The sequence below is a fragment of the Chanodichthys erythropterus genome, chromosome 20, assembly GCF_024489055.1.
Source record: "Chanodichthys erythropterus isolate Z2021 chromosome 20, ASM2448905v1, whole genome shotgun sequence".
In the NCBI taxonomy this organism is placed as follows: Eukaryota; Metazoa; Chordata; class Actinopteri; order Cypriniformes; family Xenocyprididae; genus Chanodichthys; species Chanodichthys erythropterus.
In genome coordinates this window covers 32,840,271-32,861,584 of record NC_090240.1, presented here as the reverse complement: position 1 = coordinate 32,861,584, position 21,314 = coordinate 32,840,271, and the positions used below count along the sequence as shown (strand labels likewise).

The 21,314-nt window shown below is 35.7% G+C and overlaps 1 protein-coding gene across 1 annotated transcript in view; it reads right to left on the bottom strand.

Moving 5' to 3' along the window:
* The window catches only part of LOC137008842 (probable phospholipid-transporting ATPase IIA), a 59,038-nt gene extending 40,018 nt beyond the window's left edge, over positions 1-19,020 (bottom strand). Inside the window, exons 1-13 of the mRNA XM_067370558.1 lie at positions 18,905-19,020; positions 17,718-17,862; positions 13,805-13,918; positions 13,602-13,710; positions 11,447-11,505; positions 8,529-8,580; positions 6,505-6,599; positions 5,737-5,817; positions 5,543-5,618; positions 4,463-4,539; positions 4,200-4,360; positions 3,714-3,856; positions 10-122 (exon numbers count right to left, since the gene is read on the bottom strand). Coding sequence (XP_067226659.1) covers positions 10-122; positions 3,714-3,856; positions 4,200-4,360; positions 4,463-4,539; positions 5,543-5,618; positions 5,737-5,817; positions 6,505-6,599; positions 8,529-8,580; positions 11,447-11,505; positions 13,602-13,710; positions 13,805-13,918; positions 17,718-17,862; positions 18,905-18,972 — 1,293 coding nt within the window. The 5' untranslated portion in view covers positions 18,973-19,020. The remainder of the gene's footprint in view (positions 1-9; positions 123-3,713; positions 3,857-4,199; positions 4,361-4,462; positions 4,540-5,542; positions 5,619-5,736; positions 5,818-6,504; positions 6,600-8,528; positions 8,581-11,446; positions 11,506-13,601; positions 13,711-13,804; positions 13,919-17,717; positions 17,863-18,904) is intronic.
* Positions 19,021-21,314: the final 2,294 nt, after the last annotated feature.

Here is a 21,314-nt window from a genome sequence, read left to right as displayed (position 1 = left end):
TGGGAATACCTGAGTGTAAGCGCTGAACACGTGACTCTGCACTTCATCCATGGAGTCCATCCCGTATGCCACAGTTCCAAGATGGAGTCGTCTGAACACCATCTCGTTCTGAGTGAGGGTCCCTGTGAAAACCATTAACATTAGCGGAGGGCGACCCATTCTGCCTAAATAAACAGATCTGCTTATATAATTACAAGTATAGTCATTTTAGCAGATGTTTTAGTAACTTTCAGTGTTGTTAAGAATCGTTTTTGTTCATTGAAATAAAGCTGAAATAATATAAATATTTGATTGAAGTACTAAAATTACTGAAACTGAAACTGCAATAAAAATAAAATTAAAATGAAAACTGAACATTTAAAAGTAAAATATTAATCAAAATATTAATAAATACTATAATAGTATATAAATAATACTAAAATAACACTGGTTGATTTTACACACAAAACCCCATTAAAATAAAATGAGATCAAATGTCTAGATCAAGGTCACAACAGTGTAATTATAACTACAATTAAAACAAAACAAAACAAAAGGATAAAATAAAATAAACTTTTACTGGAATAAAATGAACAATAAAAACTTTTATTATTTCAACTAGTGAAAAGATCCAGTGTATAATATTTAGGAGGATCTATTGACAGAAATGCAATATAATATACATAATGTTTTCAGTGGTGTATAAAGACCTTACATAATGAACCGTTATGTTTTTATTACCTTAGAATGAGCCATTTCTATCTGCATACACTGCGGCAAGAAAAACTGTCTGTTAGATAACAGCGCTTCCCACACATAGACTTGACTTTGGCGGGCCTCCCACGTATAATAACGGCCGCCCAAGTATATTTGGAGACACATTTTTGCTTTTATTATTTTTATCCTCTTATACTTTTATATCAGCGCAAGATAATGAAACCATCCGTGATCGATTAACTAGTCGTTTCGTACCTGCTTATGTGTGCGTCAGAACTGTTTACTCCCGCTGACATTCCCACAGGTGCTGCATTCTGCAAAGTCACAAGGCAGCGCTGTTGCGCGTTCTACAAGCTCGCGCAACAGCGCTTCAGACTCTATGTTCAGACTGCTTCAAAGTGATTCTCAATCAGTGAAAAGCGCAGATTTATGCCAAGCGATTGCTAATGAACTCAAGTTGATGAATTATTACAATGTCTACTTTATGGCTTTTATATAAAATGTTTTAGACGATTGTAAGATCAGCCTGCAATAGTACAGACATTTCAAAATAAGAGTACCTGTGTATTTCGGGCTTGTTTATAATTAAAAGTCAAGTAGTCAAAAGTCAAAGTAATTAAAAGTTGTTGTTTTTTTCTTTTGGGCATTATTGGGATTTTGGTTACACAATAAATTGTATTTAATTTGATTTCCATTTAATCCATAGTAAATTATTGTCTCCCCCACAGGAAGAAAAGACTAAGAACATTATTTGACACATATATTATTCATTTTATAAATTTTACTAGTAAAATCTGTGTCCTATTCACAGAGAGAGAAACTATATGACAGCAAGGAGAACAAAGGAAAAGGATAGACATTTAAATGCTGTAATTTTGCATAATTCACAATGCATAATAATAGTATGTAATTAAATGTAATAGTATGCTATGTAATTAAAATTAATTTCAATAAATAAAAATACTGTTAAAAATCACACATTATTTGTTTGTCACATGTAGTAGACCATTTTTGTGCTGTGGGTAATAGGAGATTTTTCGCCTGGCTACCACCGCAAGTATATTTCAAACCTGTGGGAAGCACTGGATAAATGTCATTAAATCATTCATTCAAGAGATTCATTCAAAAATGCTGATTCATCCACTAATAAAACAAGTGAATTCTTTATGAGTGAGTCATTGAATCATTCACTCAAACTGAATGAAAAAAAACCTCAAATGAATTAAATATTTTTTAAATAGACTGCAGCGATTAACATTTTGTCAGAACCTCCAGGATATTACATGTTATTTTGTTTAGTTGTCTGTTCAGAATCATGAGAGATTGTGATCTCTATATTAAACAAAAAACTGTGATTCTCAAATTATCCAAAATCATGCAGCTTAGTTTATATAAAAAATAAAAACTAATTCAAATGCTTACAATCTTTCCGTTACCAGCCCAGACCTTTTACAATTACACCACAACACATTTTGGCTGTAAAAATATATACTATATACTATTTTTAAATAGTAGACAGTATATACTGTACAGTATGCAGTACACTAGTATTCCATTTCAAACAAAACCAATAACAGAGAAAAATCTGTGAAAGGAAACGTCAACCCCTAACAACCTTCCCTGATCGACATGCACTTCCTGTAGCCAAAAACCTCAAACTAAACAATATTAACACTAATGGCTTGTTAATGACAAAGAGCCTCAGGTTCGTTTCCTGACACCTCTTGCGTCGGCCACTCTTAAACAGACCCTCTCGGTAGTATTTCAGTCAGGCGTCGCTGGTCTACCCCTTACATTACAATGACCTCTGACCCCCTTTATTCACTGGCTCAGTCAAGCTACATCAGCGTCCATGTGGGAAAGAGTCTGTTATTTTACAGGCGGTCAAAAGCATAAATTTGTAGGGTAAAGCTCACTGACTCTGTGTGGTAAGTGTGTGAGGATGAGAGGCTTCAGGTCATCTCTGATTTGTGGCCGTAATAAGTGGCATGTCTGCGCTCTCAGCACACAGGTTTAAGCCCCATGGCAAGAGCCTCAGCTACCTGTGAGCTACTGAGGGAAACTTTTAAAAACACTTCAACACTATCAACTCTCAAACACCAGCATAATGGTCTCATTTCTGCTTTGGTTCATTCAGAAAAGCCCTTTGCATTAAGGAACATAAATTTAGCTGTCAAACTCACAACTTCCTTTTTCCTTTTCTCCAGAGTCACATAAAAATGTTCATTCTTACAATTAACTTGCCCTTATATAAAAAACGTGAGCGTTGCTTGCCTCTGCGAAACTCAATGCATCTCAAAAATCCACCAATGTATGAGGGGAAAAACAGTTTTAAAGGATTAGTTCACTTTCAAATAAAATTTTCCTGATAATTTATTCACCCCCATGTCATCCAAGATGTTTTTAGAAGAATACGAAAATGCGGTTTTGGCGGAAGCACTCTGAAGGTGATCATTTGTTTATATAAAGAATGTACATTTACATTTTTTTTAAAAATGACAGATCGTTTCTCTAGATAAGACCCTTATTCCTCGTCTGGTAACGTTTAAAGCCCTTTGAAGCTGCACTGAAACTGTAATTTTGACCTTCAACCTTTTGGAGTCCACTGAAGTCCACTATAAGGAGAATAATCCTGGAATGTTTTCATCAAAAACCTTCATTTCTTTTCGACTGAAGAAAGAGGGACATGGACATCTTGGATGACATGGGGGTGAGTAAATAATTATTATCTTGCAGCATCTTCTTATCTCTGAAGTGTTTACTTGCGCAAGGGCAGGACAACCTGTCACTCACATGAGATCGACCAATAGCAAACCGCATCCAATCAATTCCTCATGTACAAAATTAAGTCATTTCACTCTGATATACATCAAAATAGGAAGAAAAGGCTATTGCAACGTCTGTTTCATGACGACTTTAAAGCTCTGTAATTACATATATGATATTCAGGCTTTGTGTAATGTCTCTGCAAGTTCACTGCAAGGCTTTAATTCACTGAGCAGGAAAGGAAATCATACCAGTTTTGTCCGTGAGCAGATAAGAGATCCGGCCCAGCTGCTCTGGTATGGTGCTGGCTCGAACCACCGTCCCGGGGATTTTAGAGTCTTTCTTGATCATCCAACTGAACACCATTTTGCCCATGTCCAAATTCACACGCAAACTGGGAATATAGCATAAGGAGTACTTTTAATGAGTTTTAATGGTCTTTTGACATTTTTTTAGAAGAGAGGACAGGGGATTATGGAGCAATGGGATCAGGAAACTAGATTCGAACCTGTCACCCATTTGAGAACTGTTCATAGGCCAATGCACAAGTTGATATGATGCCAATATGCATTAAAATTTCTGGTTGATGCCGCTTAATAATCATCAAATCAAGCATTGAAAGAAAATTGGGTAAGTGAGAAAACAATGATTACAAGCATATCTAAATGCGCTTACAAAATGTCTAGAACTGAACAAAACAGCTTTAGATTTTACAGACAATGAGAATACACTTTAACCTGATAGGGACGATGTTGGAGAAGAGCAGAAGGAAGCGGAAAATCTGAAGATACCAGCGACCAGCGAAGTGCTGCAGAGCCACCATGACCAGTGACACCACCACCAGAGCGCCAAACAGGATCTTCGTCAGACAGTTCACTTCCAGGTCAAACAGGCCAATCTTTAACAGCAAATCACATACAGAATGAGTGTGACAACACAATTTCTCGGTTTTAGACTTTAGCCTAAGATTGTGTTGACTTTATGATACTGCTAATTTTACCTTATGTCTTGGGTTGGAGGTGTTCATTACACTCCGCAGCTCTTTACCGGTGTAAATCACCACCCCAACCACTGTGCCTTGGATTAGAGAACAAAACATTTCTGAGGGTTATTTAACAAGCTTTTCTCAGCTTTTCAGAACAAACTGTCCCATTTTGCACATTATAAGATGGCTGAGAATGATTAGGCCACTTTGAGATTAGGGGTGTGCGATATTGACAGAAATATTATATCTTGACATTTTCTGGGATTCTGTCGATAATGATAATTAGACAATAATTTGCTGAGTGTGTTTTAGTGCTGGTGCTTTTGCTGGTTTAGGCCTGTCATGTTCACTCCTGAAGCTTCATATTCTTCATTCTGTGCGGTGGTTAGTTCACGGCATTGACAGTGAATCATTCATTCAAATGGTTCGTTCAAACACCTGATTAAGAGGGTCACTAGGAACAGTTTCCATCCACCTATTTTTATGTGAATTTTGGGACATTGCACAAAAAACAAACAAACAAAAACACTGTATGGAAACGCCAAGATGCACATAAATTCTAAAAACGTGCATGTGCTCTATTGAGTAGGATCATTTTTTTTTTATCCGATAAGAAGACATACATTTACCAAATAAATCCCTTGATGTGCAAAAAAAAAAAAAAAAAAAACTCATGCAACTTTGCCTCCATATAAGATGTGATTGATGTTTTCTTGAACACATGGGATGGAAACAATGCTTTATTTGCAAATGTTTTATGCAATATTCCAGTTTTACTCATAAGTTAAATTTGCAACTTTGGATGGAAACAGCTATTGAATAATTCGTTAAACTAATTAGAATTTTTTTTTTAATGCAATACAATCTTTTAGTTGGAAATCACAATATTGTGTCTAAAATGCAACTGAAAATGTAAACTTATAATTGAACTGTTTTATAGTTTTTTTGTTTGTTTTTTGCAAAGCGAGTGACATACTTGCTATCAGCTGACGCATCATTAAAACAGTAATTACAATATTATTATAACCAATACATATCGCACACCTCTATTAGATACACTAGTACATAATTTAGAAGTGATTTGTTGTTGGTTACCAGAAGCAATGACAGTGCTCGCCCAAAGAGTGTTTTCAATGCTCAGACTTTCATTGACTGGAGGGTCTCCATCTTCCTGTCAGATGAAAAACACAAAACTGAGTAAGCTTGTCAAGCAATGTGGGTTTTGCCAGTTCTCAAACAACGCAACCCTTCAAACACCACTATACTCGAGCAATGAAAAGTGTACTCACTCTAGTGAAGGTACCGATGAAGTTATGGATGTCAATGTTTGGTTCTTCAGCATAAATAAACGATCTGATCTGCAGTAGATCCTGAGGGAACATATAAAACAGCTTAAAGAAATGGTTCATGACAACATGAAATAGCATTCAAAATGAAGCAGCTGTACAGCAAACCATGATGCTAACATTTATAATATCTTCATGCCTTATAGCCACATTTAGCAGATTGGAGCTGTGCAATAATATATATTTTGCGACGACAAAGGCAGATGATATTTTCTATATATTGCTTTACATGAGTGTATTCTACTGTATGTAAGCGGATAAAGTTGGACGTACTTATATATCCAACTTTATATAAAGAGCTGGGCAATAATATAGTTACATTTTGCAAGAAAATAAAAAAAATCAGTTGAGATTTGCTATCGCTTTACGTGAGTGTACTGTATGTAGGTAGGTAAAGTTGGATGTACTATATATATATATATATACACAAGTTTTAATATATATCGCTGGCCGATAGTATAGTTCAATTTTCAGTGATAAGCTTCTATGATTAACTTCCACAATTATTCAAGGAACATCACTATTATGATGAACTTCAAGGGTTTTAGAGATACTTATGTATCCCTTTTCAGCTTTATGTAAATCAACAAATCTTCATCATAGTGTCTTCATATCTAAGATGAAGATCAGATTCCAGGTAAAGGGTTAACATATGTTTCCCTGCAACAAAATAAAGTCATTTTTATATGAAACAAACAATGATTCACTCACAGCAGCAGTGGGCAGTCTCTGCGTACAGGCCACTGGGAGGCGCAGTTTCCAATCGGTTTCTCCATCCAACTGATCAGTCCTCAGAAAACAGGAGCCTTTATGACAAAAATCAGGGGGAAAAAATTCTAAATATACATTGAATTCTTTTAGGATTGTCCAAAAGTCTATTTTTGGTTTAACATTCCTAAACATTGTTCTTGGAAACAATTTAAAACAGAACATCGCATTGTAATGTCTTTGTGGTAAACTGGAGGGCAGTGTGATGTAACATTTCTAAATCTGTCCTACCAAAAAGACACGTTTCTGTTTTACCTAATAACTTATTTAATACCCACCACATGCAGTACTTAAGATCATATATCTTAAATGAAATGTGTTCGCCTAAACTAAACTGTTAGTCAGGCAAACCACTCCAGTAAGCCTAAAGCTAGTCCTGCCATTAGGACATGCCACCCACCCCCACTCATTTAAAGATATGTCGCTCTGCCATTCAACCCTGGACTCTTAATAATTGCCTAATGGTGTCCATCTGCGGGGTAGATAACAATGCTTCCCTTCCCGTAAAAATAACACATCAACTACTACTGGCAACTTCCACCCCCCGAAAAAGGAAATCTCAGCCAGGCAGAATTCCAGCACAACCACTGACCAAAAAATGTTTATCAGATTATTTACACCAATTAGTACCTACTAATTTTTCTAAATTCCTAAAAAAATGTTGACTAAAACTTGCATTATAAACAATATAAAACTATTTAGCAACCATTTAGAATAAAACTACATCTTAATGCTTTACTCAGTCTTGAGTGAAGATGAAACGCTGTCTTTTTTTGCTCCTGATGGCACTTTAAATTTGTTTGCCGTGTCTATCTCTTCAATTTTCTGAGCTACTTTGCATGCCTTGATTTTCCTCTTGGCTGCCTTGAAATTTGAAAGACAAAAAGAATGTCATTCAAGATAGCATCTGTCCCAACACAGGATCTACATTAAGGTGATCAGATTTCTGAAATGAAAACCAGGGATGTTTCTAGTTTCAAACTCAATATATCAATGAGAAATTATAGAGACAAAAGTTACCAATTTTGTGATGGTGATAAATGTAGTACAGTGATGAAGTATGGAACATCATACTCTCATGCTACTCTAAATTATATTTAGTCAACAGCACAGTAATGTCTGTCGACAATGATGTCAAATTAAATTGATAATGTGATACATTTAGAAATAATTACTGCATGGATTTAATGGACTAAATTAATGATGGGCTGTCACTAATGATTATTTCGGTAACTGAGTCGATTAATCGAGTAATCGGACATTTTTTTGTGATAATAATAGACCTAAGCAAAGACCTATGCCTTTAAAATGACTTAAAATACATATATTAATATATTAATACATTAATATAATATATTAATATTAATATATTAATATTAATACAATTAATAACAATGAGGCAATACGAGGCATATGGTTTTATAGAACAACACTGTTAAAATACATAATATACATTGTAAATTGTAATCGAGGATTTTTTTTTAATTGAGTACTTAAATTGAGGAATCGTGACAGCCCTGCTGACAAGTAATAACTATGTTTATAATATAACTATGTTAACTAGTATAATAACTATACTTTTTTACTGTATAAGTATCAAATGTAATATATAAAATGTTCTGTTCAGTTTGTGGTTTTGTTATAACCGTCTTCTGTTTTTTCTAAAAGTAAAAATAAAGATGAAATGAATTTTACCCAATGTATGCATCAATATGTTTTATAAACAAGCATGTACATATCTCCAGAAACAGAGACGTCTGGTCACCCTAATCTAAAGCAGTCAGTGTTTTAAAGAGAATTTCAAAAAGCACAATGCATGCCATCTTTCTGGGCAATTTCAGAGTAGCTCATTAAATGTCCGAGGTTTAGGCTAATCCCTCCATCTACATGTAGTTGCCCTCGCGGCCATGTCATTTCCCCTGTGCTTTTGTTTGGGAAGTTTAGATGAATGACCGACAGATGTTTACCATTTCTTTCAGAGGTCCTTAGGAAGATCATGTCAGCAGGAACACGCTGATTCTATAAAGAGTTTGGAGGGAGATATAGGGATTGGGGGGAGGAAGAGAAAGAGAAAAACAAGGTAAAAGATAAAAAGTAAAGACCCAAACTCAAGTATATCGTCAGCAGCAGTCACCTTGGTTTAGATGTTTAAGTTCTGTTTGGCTTTAATCTACTCAATTACCAAAATTTGGCTGGTTTTAAGAGTACGGCCCGCAGCAAATCATTGGGTGGTGCCCCTGTGGCAGCTCTGACCGCCAGTTCCACTCGGCCTGACCCTCGCTTCACTCCCAGCTCTGTTTGTAGTTATTAGAAGATGAATTCGCAACGCTATTAAACTCGGCAGATGTTTCAAAACATCGGACATGACACCGGTTTCTCAAACGTGGGCTACGCTTTTAATCAATTAGGCTTTTTCTGTATGTAACCCATAACCCACATGCAACCTCTAAATATTAAACCCAATTGGATTTTCCACAGATTAGGGTTAGAAGATCAAACATATTACAGCAAAGTTCTGGTGAAATACAATGCTTGCCAGAAACCGCCTGAAAGCTGCTGACATAATTGATTTATCAAGTCAGAATAATTCAAGTACTTCAAAACCTGTGACATTTCGTACCACAAATAAAAAAAATATATATTATATTCTATTGATATATATATTATTGAAAAAATGTATTTTTGTATTCTGTTCATTGCAATCAAGCACATCCCCCACCAATTTTCATTGCAGTAAAGCAAAAATTCTAAGTTTAATTTGTAGATTTTTTTGGTCCTATTGTAAGTGTTAAAATTTCCAAGGATCAGCATTCTCCCCCTAAAAGTGATCAGACAGACCAAACTGTAAGTCGTAGAGACTTTGAGGGCTGGTAGTACTCACACATAACCTGATATTGCCGAGTTCAACATGTTCCTGGGTCAACATTTTTGTTGATCCTGGAACAATATTTCAAATCAATCAATCAGATTTGAGGGACAAGTTTACAGATTATGTCAAGTTTAGGCTTAAAATCATAAATTAGTGCTTCTACATCAGTGTTATTCATCTATCATTTCCCTCTGATTTTTGGGATAACTTATGGGTAGGGTTAGGTTTAGGGGTAGGAAAATAGATTTTGAAAAATCACTTTTGGTAATTAGTCTTAGGTTTTTGACCAGATTGGTACCAAACCAGTGCAGCAAGATTCTCTTGAGTCCGATTGTCAATAATCATCAAAAAAAGTTGAAATTCCGATTCACGGTCCTTAAGGGTCGCCAAAACGTTCGAAGTGGGGGAGCCACTTTTACTAAAATGGCTATAACTCGTGAAAGGAATGAGATATTTTCACCAAACTCAGCGCACCTAGGTAAGAGCTCATTCTCTGGTCGTGTGAAAAATGATGCTGCAACCGGCCACTTGGTGGTGCTGTAACAGGAACAAAACATGAAAATGGCTATCACTACTTCACCGTTAGTCCGACTGACTTGAAAATTGTCATGCAGTGTCTTCGTCCGAGGTGCCACTGTCTATGAGGACATTGACACATTTCAGAAAATGTGTCTGCCATCGGCCAATGAAGTTTGAGCAGCTATCAGACAAGGTTAACAGAGGCTGATCGAAACGAAGAGACCTGTGGCCCTAGAGACCTGTGATCGTGTATCATGCAATTTTTCATGCACACCCACGACATTTGTACCACATGGTAGATCTCCTCATTCTGAGCAACTTTGCCTCTAGGACCGCAGCTGTCCACTGAATCTTTCGTTATAAATTGGAGATTATTTAAAAAAAACAAACTTTGGCGAACTAGTCCTAGGTCTTTAGCTCAACCTCAATAAAAGCTTAAAAAACTATAGATTTTCTATGGTAAATTCTGTATTTTGCTGTAAATGGTGGTTTACATCTATGATCAAGATGGTTACAGGCTTTCTAATTAAATCAATACCTTTTTATGCATGTGCTGTAACAGGTATATTTTTTAAAAGTAATTGAATTAAAGTCTACTTTTTAACAGAAACAGTAAGCTAATTAGAATAATATGAATTACTTCTTTTTTTAACTCAAAAGCATATTTCAGATGCTATGAGACATTCATGAGAATTTGGTGGGGAAAAATAATGCAATAATGCATTTTCTTAATGCAAAACAGGTAAATTCTATTATAATTTAAGTATTTTTTTCTTAGGTTTGGGGTGAAAAGAATGTGATTTGTATCTTTCATAAGATTCACACATTAACAATGTTTTTTTTTTTTTTTTAACAAAACCAGATTGAGCGCAGCATGTGCAAGTCGTTTTTCTGTGTAAAATCAACATTTTTAAGAAAATTGGCCTGATGGGTAATTGGAGACTGCAGACGTGTCTCAAATTTCATGCTCTCAGACTTTGTAGGGGGAAACCAACAGTGCAGTACCTTTACAATAGGCTTCAGTCCGCACAGCAAAAAGGCAACAGTTGAACAAAAGGCAACACTAAATACCAGAGTGGAATTAGGCAGGATTACTAATAAGCAACCACTGGCCTCGGGTCACATGCTTCAGTCATTCAAAATGACTGACAGCTCTTTTCAGCATTAAATACATCATAGACCTTTTTGATCCATTGGATAGTTTAATAAACAAATAAATACAACACTAATGTTCTATGTTGGATCTTTAGATCTATAACCAAATAAAGCTCCATTGTGTTTTACATTGGAGAAAACCTTACATTTTCCTTTTGAAAATGAACACTATTTTCATTTTACATATGCATGTAAAGCTTGTTATGTCTTACTGCCCCACTCAGGGGTCAAATTGCCCTAATCTCAAGGGAAGGTAAACAGCTAAAGCATTGAGAGGTATGAGATGCCATTTGTCAAAAGATCTCAATTCCTAACAATGACCAAGCTGATTAGCAAACCAACCTTTTCAACAATGATAAGATCTCCAACCTGGATGCCACTACTTTTCACCTTCACAGTTCCTGCAGAGCGAGATAAAAAGAAAATCAGACTGATGAATTTCAAAAAAAAAAAAAAAAAAAAGGTGTGATAATTGTGGATGCATACAATGATAATTTTAAACATTTAAAAACAAGATTGTACTATTTATCAGCAAACAGCAATGCCCAAACTCTGAAAATACCCTGAAAACTATAGCCAAATGGATTTTTCAGAGCAAAGCACAGCACAACTAGAAAACTTTCAAAGATATCCTGATATTTCCAGGTGTTCCATGACTGTGAGAATTCTGTTGATTCCTTATACATTGTGCATCAGAAAAGGTTTATAATCCACTAATTAATTCACAACAAAAACTTGCGTTATAGGAATCAATCTAAAAAATAAAATAAAAAATCAGTTTAACTATTGGAGGTTTCACCAGTGGTTGTAAAACAGCAAATTTCATTGCAAACCTCCAGTGAAGATTCAAATACGCAAGCCTTCTTTAAGTCCCCATTCAGATTTTTCAAAAGCTCTGAGTGCATATGAGATTTCCATTTGTTTTTAAACAATACCCTCCCCTCCTATGCGGCTTTACAAGAGTGCTGTGAGAACGATCTCTCATTCCACTGAAAATGCACAGCTAAAATTGTTTGGAAAAGGTCAGGGACCTTTAACCCCTGTGGAGACCTTTACCAATGCATATGTAAGACATTAGCACATATGTATATGTGCATTTTTTTGGGGAATGAAAGGACACTTTTATTGCACATAAGTTTCAGTGCTATATTTTTTTCAGATTTATTTTACACCATTTATTTTGGTTTTAAATTTTGATTAATTAATCTTTCAAAGAGACCTATATATCTACTTTTTTAAAATAAACCGAAGTATGGCTTAGGTCGCACCCCTACAGGTTAAATTTTTAACTTCCAGAAACCAGGAAAAACAAGTGTTCTGCTCCGGAAGGTGTGACCTGCGACCGTAAATCCCACACCCACGTTTAATGGTGTAAGTCTATTAAAAAAACGAGTTGAGGGCCAGTTTAAATATGATGAACTTTGATGTTTTTCGTCCCTGTTGGTCTGGGCAGGGCAATCAGAAGCCCTCCCAGGTAGCCAGCAAATGCCCCAGCTCTGCTCCATGAGCTTTATATGGAGGCCGTTAGTGCTGAGCGTGCATACACTGAGTTTATGAGAGAAGAGAGCCTGCCAGATCAAAGGAAGGCGTGTGATGGAAACGACAGGAGGTTCTCTTCCTTTTTTATTGTCAGATGCTTTTCATCCCCCAGTATATGATACCATTTACTTCCCTACTTCAAATTAAAGACAAACAGCAGTCTGCTTTATGGCTGATGCATCTGCATACTTTAGCAAGCCTTATCTAAATAAAAAAGGCACCATATTGTTGCTGTATTTTCAATTTCATAGAAATTTTATTGACATGGGAATTATATGGAAAAGTTTGCAAATGACTTCTTCTAATTGACTTCCTCCAGAAAAATCACGATGTTTAACTATTTGCACAATTTCTTAAAGTGAGCAAATGTTTTAGTATTTCATTTACTACACACGCTCCATGGCAGCTTTCATTGTCCAAGGCCTACAGAAAAGGAGTAGGTTATTGGAACCATTTCAGATATTTCAGTATCGATACATATCAAATATCAATATATTTTGACAACACTAGTACCGAGAACCACACAATTTTACTGATATTGGTACCGGCCACTGAAAGTTTGGTACTGCGACAACCCTAACTGTAAAACATTTGCACATTTAGGCCTAAGTTACAAATCCATGCACATTAAATCAACCTAAAAGCCATTTAGGTCTACCACAAACAACAACAAAAACCTTTAACTCATAGCTTATTGCAAGACATTTAAATAACAAATCCTTGCATAAGGAATCAACAATTCACATTCAAATCTACACCAAACAATAAAACTTGAACGTACAAAACCAGCAAATAATTCTCTCCATCTGATTGCCGACTTCACAACATTTACCACACACGTTTTACTAACAAATCTCTGCATAAGGAATCAGCTTCATTCAATATCATCCAATCACAAACCATCAAAAAAAAATCTACATAAAAACTCATTGGCACAAATAAGGAAACAATAGCTCACCTCTTGTGGAGAGTTTGCTGTAGATCTGTGAATTGACCTCTTTGTCTCGTAGGAAACATCGCATCTCCTCAACGGCTTCCCTCGCGATCGTAATAATCAAAACGAACCCCTGACGGAAAAAAGCAGAAACATTTATTACAATTTGACTCTGTGAACATTAGTATTAGGCCTATATATCATAACAAAACTGTATTCTGACTCACCAGAGGAACCCAGTATGTGTACAGAGCCCCTAACCTGAGCTCATTCACAAACTGTGAGCAGGCCAGCAGCAGGAAGTACAGGTTGAAGAAGTATTTGAACTGGTTAAACAACACCTATAAACACAAACAAATGGTGATGAGTAAAATAACAGCATTTGTGAACTGATACAAACATCTTTTCATTTTAAACCAGATATTTTACAGCTCACGGTTTGAACAAAACTTGGTAAAAGTGATTGTACTACAAAATATACCATGGTACTGAGGATTCAAACGCTACAGTTCTAAAATTTGGGGTTGGTAAGATTATTAAAATGTCCCTTATGCTCACCAAGGCATTTATTTGATCAAAAATACAGTAAAAACAGTAATATTGTGATGGAAAATATTATTAGAATTTAAAACAACTGTTTTCTATTTGAATATGTGCAAAAATTCAGTCTTCAGTGTCACATGATCCTTCAGAAATCATTCTAATATGATGACTTGCTGTTCATGAAACATTTCTGATTATTATCAATGTTGAAAACTGTTGTGCTGAAATAGAAATAGAAATGTTGTGTAACATTATAAATGTCTTTTGATCAATTTAATGTGTCCTTGTTGAATAAAAGTATTCATTTATTTAACAATTGTAATACTAACAAATTTATTTGTAACAAATGTATTTGTTAGTGATATTATGGGGTTTTTGTGCAAACATTCAGATTCACTTCACCATGTTTTCATTAACTATGAAACACGTATAGTCCACAGCAGCAACCATCGTTCAGCTAGAATGACATTTGTCTTGACAACGCCAAACAGAGCTTAAAGTGTTTACATTAAACCACCTCGCTGTTTGCTTTTTGCTATATGGCAGAGTTCTGCTCATTTACAAAATATTCAGAATTGAACTCGGATTATCATCTGTCCTTCAAATCATTCAAAATAACCAGAAGGCATTTGCAATGCAAAAATATTTTTTTCCATACAGCAATCTGGTCAAGGTTGTTGTTTAAAGTGGTGGCACGAGGCATGGCATGAGGAAACAATATTTTTCAGGGCTCCAGACTAACATTTGAGAGCCACTCAAGTCTACAGATAGAGACACCAGTACCTGCTATGGTAGTGCTTGGGGGATTTTTAATCATAAAGGTAATTTAATCATAAAATTACTGCATTAATGAAGGCAGTAACTGATAATATTACATGTTTATTTCTTGGAAATGCACATTTGACAGTAAAGCACTGAGCTTGAGTTGAAATTCTACAACTAAACAAATATACAACTAAACAAAATTTATTAGAGGTTCTGACAAAATATTAATTGCTGGAAAACGGTTTAATTAATTTGAATTAACTATTTAAAAAAAGGTTTTGAATTAATTCAATGATAAATAAATTACATGATCCATGATTACATTATATTTTTAGTGATATTTGTAAATTTTCTTTCTAAATGTTTCTTAATTAATAAAACTTGTTTCATAACTGGATGAATCTGTGTTTTTGAACAAATCTTTTGAATGAATGATTCAATGACAATACATTTTTTTAACAGTCACATGTTGGCACCTAGTGGCATAAAATGTAATTGATACATTTGGTCCTATTATTTAATCATATTATTATTTGTTACTGCATTCAATATTGCAAAACAATAGTAATTTTTTGATTAAATTACAGTTATTTGAAGAGCCAAATTAGTTTAAAAAGTTGGTTTGCTCTATTTTGATTGCTATCGTAGACATCAGTGTTTATATCCTAACTTTAAACTTATATCTCAGTACTTCTGTGATAATTTGAATATTTGTAGCACAGACACTGTGCACAGGCAGGCACAGACACGGGAGAGCCGCTGTCATTAATTAAAAAAAGATCGCATAGGTGTTTGAATCAAGATGGTGATCTTTTTACGATTAATCGTTCATCTCTACTTGAATGTCCCTGAAAAGTGCTGAAATTTGACTCTCAAAATGTTGTATGAACCCTGAAATGAATAATGTAAAAACATTCAACTATTTCTGCCACAATACCATGGTTACAGTTTGCGTTACCACATTAAATCCATAGTGAATGTTGATGATTTGTGAACTGAAAATAGCTTGTTTGTTCATGAAACAATGTTTCTCCAGGTTTCCACGTCAGTGCTGTTTGATATCTATGGTTTATAACAGATAATTCTGTGCTGAATTTGAGCGCTTCCCATTAGATCTCACAGCCATGTTATTAAAGGTGCCCTCGATTGAAAAATTGAATTTATCTTGGCATAGTCAAATAACAAGAGTTCAGTACATGGAAATGACATACAGTGAGTCTCAAACTCCATGGTTTCCTCCTTCTTATATATATCTCATTTGTTTAAAAGACCTCCGAAGAACAGGCGAATCTCAACATAACACCAACTGTTACGTAACAGTCGGGGTGTACGCCCCAATATTTGCATATGCCAGCCCATGTTCCCAACATTATGAAAGGCATTAGACAAGGGCACCCAGTAACGTCTGGATGTGCACAGCTGAATCATCAGACTAGGTAAGCAAGCAAGAACAACAGCGAAAAATGGCATATGGAGCAATAATAACTGACATGATCCATGATTACATGATATTTTTAGTGATATTTGTAAATTGTCTTTCTAAATGTTTCGTTAGCATGTTGCTAATGTACTGTTACATTAGCAACAGGATGAATCATTTTTAAACACTTGTAGTCTGTATAATGCATAAACACAACTTCATACTTTATAAATCTCTCCAACAGTGCAGCATTAGCCGTTAGCCACGGAGCACCATCAATTTCATTCAGAATCAAATATATACAATATAACAGTATACAATACTCACATAATCCGACGCATGCATGCCACATGCATGACGAACACTTTGTAAAGATCCATTTGAGAGTTATATTAGCTTTGTAAACTTTGTTTATGCACTGTTCAAGGCAAGCGCGAGCTCCGTGGGCGTGGAGCAGGAGAATTAAAGGGCCAGTAGCCCTGAATCCGCTCATTTATAATGATGCCCCAAAATAGGCAGTTAAAAAAATGAATGAAAAAAAAATCTATGGGGTATTTTGAGCATTCAGGGGACACCTTAGACTTATATTACATCTTTTTTTTTAAAAAAGTTCTAGGGCACCTTTAATACTGTGGCGAATTCAAATGCTTTCTCGCTGGATCTCCCAGCGCTGTGTATTAACAGTGTCACATGGCTCGTGAGTAAACCTGTTCTGAGCTCGGGCTGCACTTTAAAATATTGGTCTCAGCTAATAAACTGTCCACGTTTCATATGTTTCATTTTGCCATTTGATGTTTCTCATATGCAACAGAAATGGCAGCTCTAATCAGTTGGGCAACGTGTTCGCACCAGTGCAACCTCTAACAACATTTAGTTGCACCGGCAAGAAAAAGGCTCGCAAAATGCGACCATTTGTTCACAATCTGGAGGCCTGTTTTTACATTTTCTGCAGTGAAAAGCAAGTGGTGCAAGTGCAAAACTCGTCGCCAAGATGCTAGGGTGTTTTGGTTGGCGGCCAAGGCATTGCTACACTGATGCGAAGGTTTTCTACAGTTTCTAGGGAGTTCTGGGTGGTTGCTAGGATGTGACTAGATGGTTTCTTACTGGTCAAAGTCAAAACTTAAGACTGATGAAAATCAAAACTCTGATCACAAATGCAACAACACACCTCTCCTTGACAAACCGCAAGATTTGTGAAAATTTATCACTTGGATTTAGGTATTCTTCAAAAGGAAAAAACACAGGAAATCCTACAATATCAGCTTTAATGTTTTAAATGTGTAATGGGCAACTCTGTTAACCACCAGAGCAATTAAAGAACATGTTGAGCAACGTAAACCATTGCTCAACACGTTCTTAAATGCCTCTGGTGGTTAACACCAACTTCTCTCTGAGCATTTGTAGTCACTTACCCCTGGCAGGAAGGTGAAGAAATTGTATTTCTGGTTGTTTATGACATTTCTAGGGTATCTCTGCTCTCTCTTTTCTGGATGGCCCAACCACACGGTCCGCGGACGGAAATCTCCCCCTCCGCAGCATCTGGACCATGGGCAGCACCTAAATATACAACATTACATGTGGCTTTATTCGCTCTTCAATTAATATGCATATGTATAGAAATTACTTTGTGACCCTTTAACAAAGAAACTTCACATACAGATCATGGAATTTCACTGCAGCCACAGAAATATTTTCAAGCAAGCAACGAAACAGTGTCAGTAAATATTAGCTTTCACCATCTGCCTCCTACCAACACCTTCATCAAACAACCTCTTATCAAGAATCATATATATTTGGTTTTGTACTTCCTTATAGATGAGTTTTGCATTAAACAGACATTATAAATATTATATATTAGACACATACATATTTATATATATATATATATATATATATATATATATAGAGAGAGAGAGAGAGAGAGAGAGAGAGAGAGAGAGAGAGAGAGAGAGAGAGAGAGAGAGACCTAGCTGTATGTGCAATGTATTTACATGGTACTCCTAGGTATATTTAACAGAATACCATGGTACATGTCCAAACAAAATGTTATATATATATATACACATGTTTGTATATATTTCAATAATTCGTAACTGGCATTTTGACGGAAACTGTGGTTACTTCGGTGATTTTATTTGTAAGGGCCATATATAAGCGAGCATTATATTGCAAACAAAGCTTGATATGGGTGACAAGTGTCGACCAACCTTACAAGCGGCCTAAAATGTATTATGACAAATTTGTGTAGTCAAAAAACTCCATAACGAATACATAAGGAGAAATATTTATTTAGGACGAAAAATTGTGACATCATTGACAACAAATCACCTGTGTCCCGGAACAAGGATGTGCACTTGTCTTTCCTATATACAATAATACCAAGACGCTAAATTCGTTTAGACGACATCTTCATGGCGAATATTCAATGATGTACAAAATAAACAAAGACATATAGTGTCGTTATCAACCTAAATGTTGCGTGTTAATGGTTGCTGGGCTGTTAGCCACCATGCTATCTCACATACATCGTCCATAAACAAGCCTCCATTTTCCAGCCGACGCGATTTCTCGTTCATTTAACGTCGTTTCATGCTCTTACCCGTCTCTTCGTTTGTTGTCATGTCGTTTTTTGTGTCGGACGGGCTGCAGCGGAATGTTGTCCGTCATTGTTGTCCGCAGTGGAGCAGCAGTAGCCCGCGCGCTGGGCGGAGGCTGATGGGTTGGGCTGTGCGTTCAACATGATGGGACAGCGTCCAATTCAGCACGTTGGCTTATGCGTTTCTAATGATGCATTCTTTTTTAATATAAAATTACTCAAACTATGGCTATAAGTTTGTGCAGACTGACATGCTTCTATACTTTTTTATAGATTCAGCATATTTAGTAGTATGCCATTACAAATGGCATGTTTTCAGCTTAGATGACCCAACAAATTTGACTAAAATTAAAGTTAGAGAAGTGTAACTTCTATTAACACAGAAGTACAATATCCATAAACCATGATATTCTTCAAAATACCTTAGTCCCTTACAAAACATTCAAAAAGTACTACTATTATGATAGTTCCACTGTGTCTTCCTTTTTATATTTTAAAAGTGCATCACCACAATAGCTTTGAAAGTGAAACACTACAAGTACCACATTACAAAGTTCAATATGGTTTCAATGTGCATGATATTTAAATCAACATGATACACAGCACTTTCATAAAGGAATCCAAATTATTGAGACTGTGCATTTAAATATTATCTGACACCATGACATCCATTTCGTTCGGTTCACCTTATAAGCAAACAAGTTACTTACAGACAAGTTGTGATTGTAATGTAGGAAAATGCCACAAGTACCTCTCATATTCCAATCTCCACCTTGGTGTCCTCAAGTGTCATCCATCTGAAACTGTAATGACTGCATATTGATTTAAACACAGAACAACATTTTGGAAAAGTCATCCTTGGTTTTATTCTCAAAATATCAGAACGGAAGGGGAACAAACAAAAAGCAAACATTTACAAAAAGTCTACACTGTAAACAAGCCTAAAACAGATTCAACATTTGAACAATCATACAGACATGACCCCATTTAACCAAGATCTGACACCGCCTTTTTGTTTCTTTACATCTAGGAAAAAAGGCACAACTTGGTAAATGCATATTAGAAAGAATTTACAGGAGGAGTCTGTCTATTCTGAACAAGTGTTGTGCAAAGTGTCTGGCGATACATTCATTATATTACAGAAAATCAGCAGGTTATGGGGGCACAATGCAACCATAACTCCAAACACAATGCAAAAAAAAAAAAAAAAAAAGGATACAGACATCTAAATGAGGTAGAAATTTGACCAGCATAAGGTTTGTACAGTTTAGATACTCTGTGTGCATACACAAAGTTCATTCCTTTCACTCAAGAACGCATGGCTACGATCTCAAAACATGTCCCCACAACAATCAATACACATTTGGGTAGTAAACCATGACTTTCCTGGAACAAGAATGACTGCTGACTCCTTTTGGGACAAGATATGCATGCCTGCTTAGCACATAGGTATAAAATGCATGGTAAATGGCAAATTTACAGAATTCTAAAACTCAGTGGATCCTAAAACGGCAGCAAGCAAGCAAATGATCTCTGAATGAGGAGTCCAAGAAACAAAAAGTTCACAGAATACGTGACATAAGCTTGGTTTATATCAGATCTTAGCAGAATGAGGAAAAATAAAGTGCAAGGAATGATTAGGCATTTCAGTATTATACCGGCCTTTTGAACTCCTTTCAAAGGTCTTAAATGAAAGCAACTCAATCCAATATTTGATAAGGACCACTGAAAGCAAGAAAACAATTCTCCAATTAAATCACTTTCAAAATAAGAAATTAACTTCTTGAGAAAGCTACAACTAAATGCAAAAATATAGCATATTTTGGTCTGAATAAAAGATGAAATCCAAAAGGCCTTTATTACAATCCTGTGGTTGCTTCTGTGGAAGGGGGGGGGGAAATACAGACAAATGGAGAGGAAAAAAAAAAAAAAAAAAAAAATCCAAGACAGGCACTTAGCGAAATAAATTTTTGGTATTAAGCGCAGATAGAAACTATATTGAGAGTCAAAAAAATTAATAACTTAGTGAAATCCAGTTTCAATACAAACATCTATACTATAACTACTCACTATGTCCATCAATGAAACTGCAGATTCAGTAGATTGTGTGGAATGGTCAATTCATTCATTTTTTCTAGGCACATATTCCACAAACACCTTTGCTGTATGGCATCTATGCCATGGATGTCATTTGACTAATAAACTTAAAGCGAACAACTAAGAACAGGACCATGAGAAGTCAAGCAGAGATGAACAAGATGTTAACTGTTAAAACATTGAGATCTCGGGTCACCTGTGGCTGAGATCCTCCTGAGGGTCATAGAGCTGAGCCCAATGCAACTCAAAAGAGTGTCCTATCACTAATGAGACTGCTCTGGAATAAAGCTATTTCAAGTAAGACTTACATTCAACT